This window comes from Salmo salar, chromosome ssa01 (assembly GCF_905237065.1).
Source record: "Salmo salar chromosome ssa01, Ssal_v3.1, whole genome shotgun sequence".
Lineage (NCBI taxonomy): Eukaryota > Metazoa > Chordata > Actinopteri > Salmoniformes > Salmonidae > Salmo > Salmo salar.
Window position 1 is genome coordinate 24,928,065 of NC_059442.1, and position 15,260 is coordinate 24,943,324.

The 15,260-nt window shown below is 43.5% G+C and overlaps 1 protein-coding gene across 4 annotated transcripts in view; it reads left to right on the forward strand.

Moving 5' to 3' along the window:
- LOC106582172 (pleckstrin homology domain-containing family G member 3) overlaps nucleotides 1-15,033 on the forward strand; it is a 69,904-nt gene extending 54,871 nt beyond the window's left edge. Inside the window, exons 12-19 of one of the 4 annotated variants that reach the window (XM_014165254.2) lie at nucleotides 2,274-2,307; nucleotides 2,556-2,663; nucleotides 2,918-2,950; nucleotides 3,907-3,917; nucleotides 5,813-6,166; nucleotides 10,809-10,919; nucleotides 11,770-13,252; nucleotides 13,417-13,709. In XM_014165254.2, the coding sequence (XP_014020729.2) occupies nucleotides 2,274-2,307; nucleotides 2,556-2,663; nucleotides 2,918-2,950; nucleotides 3,907-3,917; nucleotides 5,813-6,166; nucleotides 10,809-10,919; nucleotides 11,770-13,252; nucleotides 13,417-13,430 (2,148 nt within the window). In that variant the 3' untranslated portion in view covers nucleotides 13,431-13,709. Of the gene's footprint in view, nucleotides 1-2,273; nucleotides 2,308-2,555; nucleotides 2,664-2,917; nucleotides 2,951-3,906; nucleotides 3,918-5,812; nucleotides 6,167-10,808; nucleotides 10,920-11,769; nucleotides 13,253-13,375 lie in introns of all 4 variants that reach the window. The other 3 variants (XM_014165021.2, XM_014165089.2, XM_014165170.2) reach the window with 3 other exon arrangements.
- The last annotated feature ends 227 nt before the right edge of the window (nucleotides 15,034-15,260 follow it).

A 15,260-nucleotide genomic window follows, 5' to 3' on the forward strand; every position in this document is an offset into this window, starting at 1 on the left:
TTTACCTAGCTCTGTGGAGACCCTAGAAACCTTGAGTTAACCAATCCTGTGACTGGGTTAGGCAACTCAGGTGTCTATACTTCAACAGTTGTTTATGAAGTAGGGCCTTGTAAACAAAGGTGTAATGTACATTTCTCAGATTTTTTTTTTTGCAAAGTTGGGCATTTACCAAATATTTAAGAATGTTAGCTAGACAAGGAAGCCTTGAAATAAGGCGATAATTATTTATTAAAATTACTACGATCCCCGCCCTTATGGCATGGCGGCACGAGGTGATTTCCATACTTTTGGAATATTTCCTGAAAACAATGTTAAATAATGACTTCTTTTTTTTTAAGCCAACAATGATGGGTGCTGCACACTTAAGCAGACCAGAATCCAATTGCTGGCTTCAGTAGATTTCTTGTCTATTGCTAGCATCATTTCTCTGATCATTTAGCAAGTTTTCCCTATCAGTATCCAGCCCAATATCATTGTAAATAGGCTTAGATGTTCTTTCAAAGAGAGCCCGCTGATTGAAATGCATCAATTACAGCATTATTTTCCTCTGTAATGAGGCCAGTGTATGAATGAATTTGTTGTGGCAGAGAGGAGGCAGTTTTCCAGAATTTAGCCGGGTTCCCATTACAATCTGAAAGAGCAGTTTTGTAATAATCAGATTTAGCCTTTTAGATTTTACACAATGATTCCTCAGTTGCTTAAAAGCTTGTCTGACGGGCCTAAGCCTGTTTCTGGCCTTGACCCAAGCATCATCCCTTTTATGAATGACTTTTGATAATTCCGGCCTGTACTAGGCATTGAATCTACCTTTTTAACCCTTAATTTTTTTGAAGGGAGCATGATTATTCACAAGGGTATTGAAAACATCTGCAAAGCTAAATCAGGTTCAGGGATAGCTGAAATACAATCAAGGTCACTAGAATAAAGATTGTGTTGACTGACGTTCCTCTTTGTAATGGCGCGAGGCTTAGATTTTTGTATTCTCACATCTCTAACACAACTGGGCAATGATCACTAATCTCTTGGACGAAGACGCCAGTAGAAACATATTTATCTGTCATATTCGTTAAAATAAGATCAATCAGAGTTGACGTTGAAGGATCTTCCCCAACCTGCCGGAGGCATTGCCATGAGACAAACTGCTTAAAATGTTAAATCTAGCCAGAAGGGGTTAACCTCATACATTTTACTCGTATGTTATGTGCTTCGGCAACACCACCCTTAACAGAACTATGGAGAAGTGGGAACATGAGATGAGTATAGAACTTAAACTGGCGCTATTAAAAAGGGTAAACTCGTCTTCTTCTTGTGCTTGACTCGGACTCATCCAGTTCAAGGTGCTCCTTCGAGTTCATTATGAGCAAGTCCAGACTAGCAGACATATACCCTGATCTATAGAGGACAAATGTGAATGCTGTGCTCAGTCTCCTGCAAACCTAACACGCGTCCTGGTCTTTCTCCAAATGGATAAGCTTTCTGGACTTCCGTCTTTTGAAATCTTGTCACTGTATCTTAGCTATTCAACGTCAACCATCTCCCTATGTTGCTATTTTTGGAACTGTAGAAGACCCCCCTCGTATATTGTCTAAGCGCTCATATTATTCCATTCACAACTCTTCTGGCTCGTGGCAGGATTCTGCTGAATTGGAAATCCACGGCCCCTTCCTCCCTAGCTGTATGGCTCTAAGATATATTTTTTATTAAATTAGGAAATATCAAATTCACCTTAAGAGGATATACAGATAAATTGTCCCTTTGACAACCCTTTATTTCATTCTTTGAAGATTTCGCTACCCTTCCTACTGAATGAACAAGTTACCACGCTTAAATATAAACAATTACATTTAGCTTTAACCTTTGACTTGACTCCCATACAGTTTTAAGATGTTGACCAAGACTGCATCTATGGCGCTATATACTATTCCTTCTAATTTGACTAAGATTACCCAAATAAATTATTCTCATTAAATTATCTACTACTGTTATCTCTTATTTTTTATTCCTACATTTTTTATTATACATTTATATTATGACAAATACTATTAGTCTGTTAACACACTTCTGCATAAAATAAATGTTTTCTGTGTGCATCTCCATTTAATCTCCTTTATGACATGCTGATGTTTGTTGTTTACATGTAGGCCTATGCACCTTATAGGAAGGGTGGCTGTTCTTTGTTTAAAAAAATTTAATAAACGTATCAATGCTGCATTTGTAAATTTGAAGTCTAATAAAAATTACTCTACCGTTTTCTTTTGATTTCTGTCTTCTAGGTAAAAGAGGCCATCCTCGAAATGGATTCTCTCTGTGAGTATTCCAGATAAATATGGTTAATATGAACAAAAGGTAAAGGCACTAAACGTGGCTGTTCACAAAGCAACAGAAAAGGTGTCATTGAGTGCAAGAGGATCACTTCACTGGAAATTTGGAACAATTATTAACTGTTTCGTCCCCATTTGAAGAGTAGAGAACGATTTCTTTAATTCACTGACCTGGTTTTGAGTGAGCGAGCGGTAGTGACTGAGTGATGGTGTTGCTTGCTGTGCTGTGTGCAGACCCAGGGTCTGGGAAGTACCGCTACAGCCCAGAGAGGCTGAAGAAGGCTGGATCCTGCCGGGCTGAAGACTTTTCCGCAGAGGAGAGACCCGGACGCAGGACATCAGGTGAGTTAGTTCCCTCCCCCCTGCACATAGTAAAACCAATGTTGTTTTATGGAAAACAACACCAAAGCCATCTCTTCAGGCTCAATTGGTTCCACTTACCCCACAGTTCTACAGTCTGAAGCTATTTTTAACGAGACTCCTTGGTTTTTGGTTGCGTCTCAAAAGCTCATTGCTTGTGATATCAGTCCATGAGAATACTGTATGTTTGCCACAAATATATTCACTATGCTTCAACTGTCTTTTTTACATTTTAGAACCAGGGAAACCGATCGTAAGGACAACCAAAGGTAAGGCAACAGGGATGCCACTAATTTACTTATCATTGCGATCTTGTTAAAGAGGTCCCTGTTAGAGGCTATTCATTATCATGATAAGATTTGTATGTTAAATGAAGATTGAGACCAGATTAACAGGCTGGCCTGGCTCATCACCCTGGAGCCACTGCTGCTGTGATTCAGGTTCCCTGTCGCCCATACTCAGTCTCAGTATTCACCCCATGCTGTCATTCTGCCGTAGTTGGACCCCTGGACAGCCAGATCAAAAGGCCAGACCCCTACTCCTCTCTCAACCCAACACCCCCCTCTGCCCTAGATCACCCATAATGATGTTAATTATGGGCCATATTACTGAAAGCTTTGTCATGCTCAAGCTCTTTTCAACAGTCAAATTCAGTCCTGGCTTTAGATCTGTGGCTCGCGCTGCTCTCATGCCTTCTAATTGACCCGCAGTGATGGGAGAGAATGGAAGGGGAGATGGAGGTGGTTATGGTTATATGAACAGCAGCAATAAGTTAGAAAATAAATAAGTGTGGTTAGGTTCTATTAAAGACTAATGGGTTTTGGAGGAAATTCTCCATGTGTCTTCCCCAGTCAGTCTGCCATGACTGTGCAGTCAGCCTCGTTATCTCTGCTGATTTAAATATAGAGCAACAAAGGGATAAACGAAGTACCTCTGTCTTGTCTCTCTGGCGTCTTTACGCCCTCTCAAATCAATTTAGCTACAAACCTAATGACGTTGTGATTTTCTTGTTCTTCATCTTCCTCAGAGAGGACTGTCCTTGTTAATTGCCTCATTTCTGAGTCTCTGAAAGGAGGCACTTCTCATTCAGTTTATCCAATTAACTTGCCAGTTTTCAGATATTATTAGTGCGTTTACAGTATGATATAACTCTACATTCTTGTTGTGGCAGCATTGTTGACATTCTCATATTTTCTCCTCTTCATTATCTTCTCCTGACTTGCAGCCATTCTGAAGGTAAGCTTCCCAATGATGAAAGTACATTTTTCCCTGCCATGTTTTTTTTCTCCTCTGTGCAGGAAAGGGAAATCGGTTGACTCCGTTCAATGTGGTCCAGTGAGATGTTGTTCTCACAGGTTTGACACTGACTCTGAAAGGAAATGCAGAAAAAACCTTGCTGAGAGAAATGAACCCCAATAGAGGAATTGCTACTCTAAGCTTATTGGGCTGAACCATATTGTGTTAACCTCTATGGGCTAGGTGGGACGCTAGCGTGCCACCCGTGGTGCACTCCATCAACAGCAGGTGCATTTCAAGAGCGGCAAATTTGAATCCAAATAAATGTCAAAATTCAAATTTTTCAAAAATACAACTATTTTACACCATTTGAAAGATAAACATCTCCTTAATCTAACCACGTTTTACGATTTCAAAAAGGTTTTACGGCGAAAGCATAAATTTAGAGTATGTTAGGACAGTACATTTACAAGAGTTGTGTGTAATGTTTTGTCAAGTCAAAGACAGGGTCACCAAAACCATAAAACCAGCTAAAATGATGCACTAACCTTTTACAATCTCCATCAGATGACACTCCTAGGACATTATGTTAGACAATGCATGCATTTTTAGTTCTATCAAGTTCATATTTATATCCAAAAACAGCGTTTTACTATGGCATTGATGTTGAGGAAATCGTTTCCCTCCAATAACCGGCAGTCAAGTCAGCGTCACAAATTAAATAATTAAAATTAGAAAACATTGGTAAAATATTATATTGTCATTTAAAGAATTATAGATTTACATCTCTTGAACGCAATCAACTTGCCAGATTTAAAAATAACCTTACTGGGAAATCACACTTTGCAATAATCTGAGCACTGCGCCCAGAAAAATACGCGTTGCGATACAGACTAGACGTCATGTTGGGGAGATCTAAAATCGAAAATACTATGTAAATAATCCATTACCTTTGATTCTCTTCATCAGATGTCACTTCCAGGTATCACAGGTCCATAACGAATGTAGTTTTGTTCAAAAAAGCTCATCATTTATGTCCAAAAATCTCCGTCTTGTTAGCACATGATCTAAGCCAGCCGGACTTCTCGTCATGAACGAGGGGAAAAAATATATTTACGTTCGTTCAAACATGTCAAACGTTGTATAGCATAAATCATTAGGGCCTTTTTAACCAGAACATGAATAATATTCAAGGTGGACGAATGCATACTCTTTTATAACGTATTGGAACGAGGGTACCCAACATGAACTCGCGCGCCATGTGTCTAATGGGACATCATCGTTCCATGGCTCTTGTTCGGTCAGATCTCCCTCCAGAAGACTCAAAACACTTTGTAAAGGCTGGTGACATCTAGTGGAAGCAATAGGAAGTGCCAAAATATTCCTCAGCCCCTGTGTTTTTCAATGGCATAGGTTTAAAGGTAATACAACACATCAGATATCCACTTCCTGTCAGAATCTGTCTCAGGGTTTTGCCTGCCAAATGAGTTCTGTTATACTCACAGACACCATTCAAACAGTTTTAGAAACTTTAGTGTTTTCTATCCATATATAATAAGTATATGCATATTCTAGTTACTGGGTAGGATTAGTAACCAGATTAAATCGGGTACATTTTTTTTATCCAGACGTGCAAATGCTGCCCCCTAGCCCTAACAGGTTAATAAAGGCAGAGGTTTCTGTCTCAGGATTGTGTTGATTAGTGATGTGTCCACAATGTGGGGCTCACAGCATGCTGGCTTGGCATGATCACATTGTTGTACCTTCATATCTCACGCCGTGCTAAAGCTGTCAGTCACATTGATGCCATTCTTTTCAACACCTTGCAATTACATTAAAAAGGAACATCTCTATGCTGGCCTTGCAATAACACCTCAACTCTCTGTGACTTCAAGCTACAGCACGCAGACAGAGAAGGTGCTCTTCTGGGGGACAGGCGTTCCCTGCAGTCAGCTGCTAGTGTCAGTATGCTGGGCTCCAGTCTAGGTGAGGCTGAGAGGCCTGGTGTGCTGGGAGCCCCGGAGGAGATGCCCTCCTGCGGCCTGAGTCCCAGTGAGGACCCTAAGCCAGGGTCCTTACCCTGCCAGGGGGGCACTGAGCAGCAGGAGGAGAAGGAGAAGAAGGGGGAGATAAACACAGATATTCTGATGGAGGATAACCAGGTAGCCGACTTTGCCAGCTCCAAGCTGGCAGCCATCTCCTGCTGGTACTATAGGGCCAGGGCTTTACTTTCTGCTCGGTTCACAACGGTGAGGCTCACTGCCACCAATGGGTTTCCTATTTCCTCTGCAATTTCACTGGCTTGCCAATCAGCCATCTCCCTCTCTGTTTACCTCTGCCTTGATGCAATTCACTAAAACCCAGCTACCATTTGCCATACTCATGGAATGCTTCTGGTTTTCACACTCGCATAATAACTGCATGGACTAAACCTTCCAGGAATGGTAACAACAATCAGTATCATGGACTGGTCACTACAGATCAGATTTATAAATCATCATGTTTGTGACTTCATTGAATGTTGGGGAAAATGTGACTATTAAAAGATCTGTTATTGTTTGAATTTGAGTTTTTTAGAATGGAATGGGTAATAGTGATGGTGGGAAAAATCAAGTTACATCGTAATAGAATTTTGGATGATATTATATTGATACTTGACTCAGTATCGATTTAATTAAATTGTTGTTTTGTTGCTAGGTAGCCTTAGCTAGCGCTAGTCGGTTGTACCTGCGCCAAAACTCTGGTATTTTTCATCCTATAGCTTGTTCTCCATCTCTTTTTTTTAATAGTGCCAACATGTTATCAGCACTTTTATTTCCATGACTGATCAAACCAAATGTTGTCATGCTCTGTCTCTCTGCAGCAGACATATAGTGAGCAATATGTTTGGAACATCATATCACAGTTTTGAATCGCAATACATATAGAATCGTGAGAATTTCAATACGTATTGTATCGTGATAATGTTGTATGGTGAGGTCTCTGGCAGTTCCCAGCCCTAATGGTTAACACGCACACTACCATGCTTTTCTCGTGTGTTGCGGGGCATTCCAGACCCCAAAAATTGTCAAAGCCTTCAAACACCCAAGTCATAGACTGTTCTCTCTGCTACCGCGTGGCAAGCGGTACTGGAGCGCCAAGTCTAGGTCCAAAAGGCTCCTTAACAGCTTCTAACCCCAAGCCATAAGAGCCATTTTTTTTTTTTTTTACCCTGCTGCTATTTGCTGTTAATTATCTGTTAATTATTATTATTAATTATTATCCATAGTCACTTCACCCCTACATGTACATATTAACTCTGTACTGGTACCCCCTGTATTTAGCTTAGTTATTTTGTGACACTTTTTTTACTTTAGTTTATTTAGTAAATCAAATTCTATTTGTCACATGCGCCAAATACAACAGGTGTAGAACTTACCGTGAAATGCTTACTTACAAGCCCTTAACTATTTCTTGAACTGCGTTGTTGGTTAAAATATTTACTAAATGAAATAAAAAGTAACACAGTAAAATAACAATAACGAGGCAATGTATATTTTCTTAACTGCATAAAATAAAAAAAGATTTCACCTTTTATTTAAAGGTAGGCCAGTTGAGAACAAGTTCTAATTTACAACTGCAACCTGGCCAAGATAAAGCAAAGCAGTGTGACAAAAACAACAGTTACACATAAACAAACGTACAGTCAATTAACACAATATAAAAATCTGTATACAGTGTGTGGTAAGGAGGTAAGGCAATAAATAGGCCATAGTGGCAAAGTAATTACAATTTAGCAATTTATACTGGAGTGATATATGTGCAGATAAGGATGTGCAAGTAGAAATACTGGTGTGCAAAAGACCAGAAAAGTAAATATGGGGATGAGGTAGGTAGGTGGTTGGATGGGCTATGTACAGCTGCAGTGATCAGTAAGCTGCTCTGACAGCTGACGCTTAAAGTTAGTGAGGGAGATATAAGTCTCCAACTTCAGTGATTTTTGCAATTCGTTCCAGTCATTGGCAGCAGAGAAGTGGAAGGAAAGGCGGCCAAAGGAGGTGTTGGCTTTGGGGATGACCAGTGAGTGATACCTGCTGGAGTGCGTGCTACAGGTGGGTGCTGCTATGGTGACCAGTGAGCTGAGATAAGGCGGGGCTTTACCTAGCAAAGACTTGTAGATGACCTGGAGCCAGTGGGTTTGGCGATCAATATGTAGCAAGGACCAGCCAACGAGAGCTTACAGGTTGCAGTGGTGGGTAGTATATGGGGCTTTGGTGACAAAACGGGTGGCACTGTGATAGACGGCATCCAATTTGCGGAGTAGTGTTGGAGGCTATTTTGTAAATGACGTCGCCGAAGTCAAGGATCGGCAGGATAGTCAGTTTTACGAGGGTATGTTTGGCAGCAGGAGTGAAGGAGGCTTTGTTGCAAAATAGGAAGCCGACTCTAGATTTAATTGTGGATTGGAGATGCTTAATGAGTCTGGAATGAGAGTTTTTACAGTCTAGCCAGACACCTAGGTATTTACAGTTGTCCACATATTCCTAGTCCGAACCGTCCAGAGTAGGAATGCTTGTCGGGCAGGCGGGTGCAGGCAGCGATCGGTTGAAGAGCATGCATTTAAGAGCAGTTGGAGGCCAAGAAAGGAGTGTTGTAAGGTGTTGAAGCTCGTTTGGAAGTTTAAGTGTCCAAAGAAAGGCCAGATGTGTACAGAATGGTGTCGTCTGCGTCGAGGTGGATCAAAGATTCACCCGCAGCAAGAGCGCCGTCATTGATCTATACATACATCATTGATATACACTGCTCAAAAAAATAAAGGGAACACTTAAACAACACAATGTAACTCCAAGTCAATCACACTTCTGTGAAATCAAACTGTCCACTTAGGAAACAACACTGATTGACAATAAATTTCACATGCTGTTGTGCAAATGGAATAGACAACAGGTGGAAATTATAGGCAATTAGCAAGACACCCCCAATAAAGGAGTGGTTCTGCAGGTAGGGACCACAGACCACTTCTCAGTTCCTATGCTTCCTGGCTGATGTTTTGGTCACTTTTGAATGCTGGCGGTGCTTTCACTTTAGTGGTACCATGAGACGGAGTCTACAACCCACACAAGTGGCTCAGGTAGTGCAGCTCATCCAGGATGGCACATCAATGCGAGCTGTGGCAAGAAGGTTTGCTGTGTCTGTCAGCGTAGTGTCCAGAGCATGGAGGCGCTACCAGGAGACGTGGAGGAGGCCGTAGGAGGGCAACAACCCAGCAGCAGGACCGCTACCTCCGCCTTTGTGCAAGGAGGAGCAGGAGAAGCACTGCCAGAGCCCTGCAAAATGACCTCCAGCAGGCCACAAATGTGCATGTGTCTGCTCAAACGGTCAGAAACAGACTCCATGAGGGTGGTATGAGGGCCCGACATCCACAGGTGGGGGTTGTGCTTACAGCCCAACACCGTGCAGGACGTTTGGCATTTGCCAGAGAACACCAAGATTGGCAAATTCGCCACTGGCGCCCTGTGCTCTTCACAGATGAAAGCAGGTTCACACTGAGCACATGTGACAGTCTGGAGACGCCGTGGAGAACGTTCTGCTGCCTGCAACATCCTCCAGCATGACCAGTTTGGCGGTGGGTCAGTCATGGTGTGGGGTGGCATTTCTTTGGGGGGCCGCACAGCCCTCCATGTGCTCGCCAGAGGTAGCCTGACTGCCGTTAGGTACCGAGATGAGATCCTCAGACCCCTTGTGAGACCATATGCTGGTGCGGTTGGCCCTGGGTTCCTCCTAATGCAAGACAATGCTAGACCTCATGTGACTGGAGTGTGTCAGCAGTTCCTGCAAGAGGAAGGCATTGACGCTATGGACTGGCCCGCCCGTTCCCCAGACCTGAATCCAATTGAGCACATCTGGGACATCATGTCTCGCTCCATCCACCAACGCCACGTTGCACCACAGACTGTCCAGGAGTTGGCGGATGCTTTAGTCCAGGTCTGGGAGGAGATCCCTCAGGAGACCATCCGCCACCTCATCAGGAGCATGCCCAGGCGTTGTAGGGAGGTCATACAGGCACGTGGAGGCAAACACACACTAATGAGCCTCATTTTGACTTGTTTTAAGGACATTACATCAAAGTTGGATCAGCCTGTAGTGTGGTTTTCAACTTTAATTTTGAGTGTGACTCCAAATCCAGACCTCCATGGGTTGATAAATTGGATTTCCATTGATTATTTTTGTGATTTCTGTTGTCAGCACATTCAACTATGTAAAGAAAAAAGTATTTAATAAGATTATTTCTTTCATTCAGATCTAGGATGTGGTGTTTAAGTGTTCCCTTTATTTTTTTGAGCAGTATACATTGTTGGTTAAGGGCTTGTAAGGAAGCATTAAAAGGTAAGGTCTACATCTGTTGTATTCAGCGCATGTGACACAATTTGCTTTGAAAATCAACATTGTAGAGGAAACAAGTTAGCAATTAGCCTAGTGCTTATTTGATGGGTGCATTTGCATTGAGTCAGTGGATCCACAGAGCTGATGTATGACTTCAAAGGTGAATTTGGCTGTCAAATCAGGGAGTCAGGATAATATGTGCTTTGGTCTTCGTTAGTTAAAAGGTTTCCCTTTTGATTTTTCCCCAAACTTTAGAGGAGCTTTATTAAGGTTAATTGCTATAATAGCATTAAAATTGCTTGAATGTTGACCATCCTGTAATATGAATGTCAGCTGTCTATATAATGTATGTATTGTCACACATGCTTTAAAACCAAATGCAAATCAGTGCTGCCCAGCTTGTGACTGTCTGGAACCAGATGATAGAGAAGTCTTGTGATACTCCGCTGTATGGATTTGGCCATCTAAGACCCAGTGTTCACCCTGAGCATGCTGCAGTCCCTTTCATGTTGTGTTCTGCTACCCCAGGATGAAGAACACCATGAGGTTCTAGTTAAGAAGGGACCAATGGGGGAGAGGATGGAGACATCAGCCCAGGAGATCAGCGAGTTGGCTACAGAGGAGACCTTCACTGACCAGGTATGAAGAGTTTGGACTGGCTGGGTCAAAGTTAAGGTGAGCTTGGCACCCAGAACCAAATCTGTCACATGAGACTAGGCTTCAAGAGATTCTGAACAGATTAATGTTTTCTTTTGTCGTACTGTATATCTCAAATACAGGGGATATTAACAGAAAAGTCTTAAATCTTTTGAGGGGATGGGAATTTGGGAAGACTGGTAGGTGGTCCAAAATGCTTCTGATCTAATACAACTTTGGGGTTGTGTATTTATGCCCTGTAAATGAATGTCCCCGCCATGCTGTTGCCCTCTGTCATCTCTCATGGACAGGGAACATTTTGATAGATCCAGGGTGCTCTGTCTGCTTCCAAGCTGAGTGTAACAAGTTGTTTTGATCCCTCCCTTATTTCTTACCCGCAGCTCCCACTGCATTCCCCAACACACACACACTCTGCCACAGCCAGACTGCAGCTGGAAATTAGTCTGTTATAACTGCACACTGGGGTCAAATCTGTGAAATTAAAACTGTTATACTGTTTTTTTTAAAGTGCTACATTTTACAGCAGAGGCGTATGAAATGGCCGGTGGCAATTGTGAGGAATTAGCTATAAAGATAAAAATGGAATCAAAATGCTCTGATCGTTTTATTACACATTCTACTGTGACTCTGTCATGTTGTCAGAATATTCGACTACATGCACTACCAGACATGGATCAGAGATCATGGCTGCTGTAGCAGATTTAACCTGATCATTTGACTTGGCTCATGTCAGATAATGACTGGTGATTTATAACTACCTGTTGGCTTATCATATCCATATTGCTTTATTCCATCCTGATTTTAATATTCATCTTCCTTCCTCCTTATCCAGGTGTATGTGGAGGAGGTGCCTCCTCAAAGCAGTGCTCCTACGGTAGTAGTGATGGAACAGAGTGAGGCGAACCCACCCCTATACACAGAGCCTGATGCTTTGCCGACCCTGCCTCCCAGACAGCCTGTGACGTCTCAGACACTGGAGCCTGAGAGGGGTATCTGGGGGGGAGGAGTAGAGGAAGCGGGAGGGGAGGAAGAGGAGAGTGACTGCTCTGTCCAACAGGACGAGATGAACTCATCAGTGACAAATGGAGAGTGTTCAGAGTTTGGTGCGGCGGTGGGAACTGAGACCAGCCGCATCCTGCCTGCCTCTGTGTTGGACCAGGGCAGTGTAATCACTGAGCATTTTGTCGGCAGCCTGGTGGTCTCAGAGGATCTGTGTTCCCTGGGCTGCCCCTCACCTCAGCTGGGCAGCAAGAGCAGCAGCACACCCTGTCTGAACACCGAGCTCGAGGAGGAGGTCCAGACCCTGGTTAACTCCACCCCAGAGCACCCACTGCTCCTGAAAGGCAACACCTCACCGCCTGCCCCTAGACCAGACCACCTCATGGAGGTGGAGCGCAGATCCACTCTCTCCAAGCAGGACCGGATACTCATCCACAAGATCAGGAGGTACTATGAGCATGCAGAGCACCAGGATGCCAGCTTCAGCATCAAGCGCAGGGAGAGCCTGTCCTATATTCCTGCAGGCCTGGTCAGACACCTGAGCCGGCAGCTCAACAGCAAACCCCAGGACCAAGCAGTTCCAGGCCACAGGAAGGTCTCCCCGAACAACCGGCCCACATCCTGGTCAGTGTTCGACCTTCCTGGCTTAGAAAAAGAGCAGAGGACTAATAATACCCCTGTGCTGGAGCCACAAAAAGCTGCAGACGTCAAGCCCAGGTCCCAGAGTGTCAATGATGCTCCTGTTGGAGACGAGGATGAGTTCTTCAGACCATCCTTGGACATGGTCCAAGTGTGGCAAGACATAGAGATGGAGGAGGTTTATGGGAGCCTTGGGAAACCCAATGGTATCCAGGGTACAGAGGACATTGTCCATCCCAGATCACATCTATCCCGGAAGGGGGGAACCAGCAGCGAGAGCCCTGAAGCTGAGTATATCGAGCCCCTGAGGATCCTGGAGGAGTCAGACATGGGTGCTGTCTCAGAGGAATCCCCATCACCCATCACAACCTCCCCAGACCCCTTCTCAGGGCAGGAGTCCTGCCAGAATAAGACTCCCAAGTCCTGGGAGAGAGGCACAGTCAGTAGAGCTCCCCTCCCCAGGACCATCAGCCTGCGTTCAGGGGTGGAAGAGGACCTGATTCTGCAGGATATGGAGAAGACGAAGAACAAGGTTTTCCAACTGGCCCGCCAGTACAGCCAGCGCATCAAGAACAGCAGGCCCGTGGTGAGGCAGAGAAACATGGAGGCTGAGAACCACCTTGCCCTTAAGAACCTGCCAGCTGTCTATGAGGAGAAGGTCCAAAGGAGAGACTGGGGTAAGCTGTCAGGGATCTGTTTTAATGTTTTGCTGACCCATTATGATTTGATACTCTAATCTGCAAAGCTAAAATGATCAAACTGCTGTCCCTGATCTCTGCCCTGTCTTTCTGTGTATGCAGGTAGGCCTAACCTGACACTGTCACTCAAATCCTATGAGCAGGTGGTCGTGCATGAGCGGAGGACCCCAAGCCCAGTCCCAAGTCTCAACTCTGGGGCTAGCTCACAGGTCACGTCCCCCTGTCCCAACAGTCCTCACAACCCAGTGCAGACACAGAGTTTCCACTGGCCAGATGTCCAGGAGCTGCGCTCCAAATACACTAACCACAGGCTGGACCCTGGTTCCTCCCACCCATCACCTGTCAGCCATAGCTGCTCCGTCCCAGAGAGGATGCAGAGTTGCACTGAGGACTTCAGTACCTCATGGAGCCCCGATGGCTACTCATCCAGCTGCAACTGCTCCACAGACACTAACAGTGGACTAACAGACTCACTTGAGACTATGTCATCCATGGACCACCAGGGTGGGGATTCTGTGGGAGAGGCTCAGCCACGGCTTTGCAGGTGGCACTCTTTTGATCACTTGCTAGGAACACTGCCTCTACAGGAGCTGCAGAACCTTCAGGAGACAATGAGGAGCTGTTACATGGCTGGTCAGGCTACCCTGCCCAACGAGCACAAGGTTATTATAGTGGAGAGGGTTGCTGGCGATGGGCCAGAGGAGACTGGAGGGAAGACGAGAGTGGAGGAGCAAGGAGCTAAAGGAAAGACCAAACTTAAAATCTCAAAAAGCCTCGACTACCAGTACTGTGCCAAGAGGTCTGCACTGACTTCAGACAAAAAGATTGAGAGTAGTCTGGTAAAAAACCTACGAGCAAAATTCCAGAACTTGGGGTCAAACACTGTAAATGCCACGCCTATTTGATCGCTTTCTGTAATGAAATAAGCCTTTTCTTACCTATATATGCAATTGACGTTGAGAAATATGAATATAAATACTGTCTATTAGGCAGTAACTACTGCTACTGTGTTAGGAGTACCATTTTCATGTTCATTTTCTACTTTTTGTCTGTATTATCACCTTATCTCACATCAGTCTCTTTTCTCACTTCTGGTGTTACCTACTAAGGATATTGAATAATCAAGAGCACCCCATGGGAGAATATGTTGTGACTTTGTAAAATGTGTAAATAGATGTAAATGTGTCTTGTTCTTACACCATCATAAAATGTGTTTACATGAAGAGAATGACTATGTATATAAGAAAAATGGTTTGGAGAAAAAACATCAGCATATTGAAGTAGATCTGTCCAGATTACCCAATTCCCCCCCCCCGTGTAACGATGCAATGGTCATCCTCTATTTGTGATTCAATTGTGAGGGTCATAAGCAAGGAAATAGTGAAAAGATATATGCGACTTAATATATAAATGGGAGTAAATCTGGAAGGCTGGGCCATAATTAAGTTATTTATTGCGGATTTACAGCCATTAGGATTCACTCAACCCTGTTTGACCTTTGGTCAAAGTGTTTTTCCTTCAGTTGTTTAAAAATGGGAGATGTCTGTGCTGTCTACTATTCAGCCAAATGTGCCATATTTAGCTACTCCTCAGTACTATGATTGTTTCCATACATCACTGGAGTTGTTTTCTGTTTTCTTGTTATTTATAAAATGATCCTCATCTTCGTAGACCTTTGCATTCCAGAAACGGCACAGAATAATTTTATACTTGAAATGGCAAATATGCTCAATAAAATCTGAGCTATTGAAATTACAGTACATCATTTATTTGTGGTTAATGTCAGTAGGACAAATAATCAAATATGAAAAATGGATTCCATGTCTTGCTGAGTTAAATTATTCTGAATGACTGGGTCTTACTATTGCAATATCCTAACATCCCTTTGCAAAACCCTTTTTAGGTCATAACTGAATGACGGAAATAATGTATAACCATATTAGGGGGGAAATTCAGGCAGAGATGTTTACAGAGGATCCTTTATCTG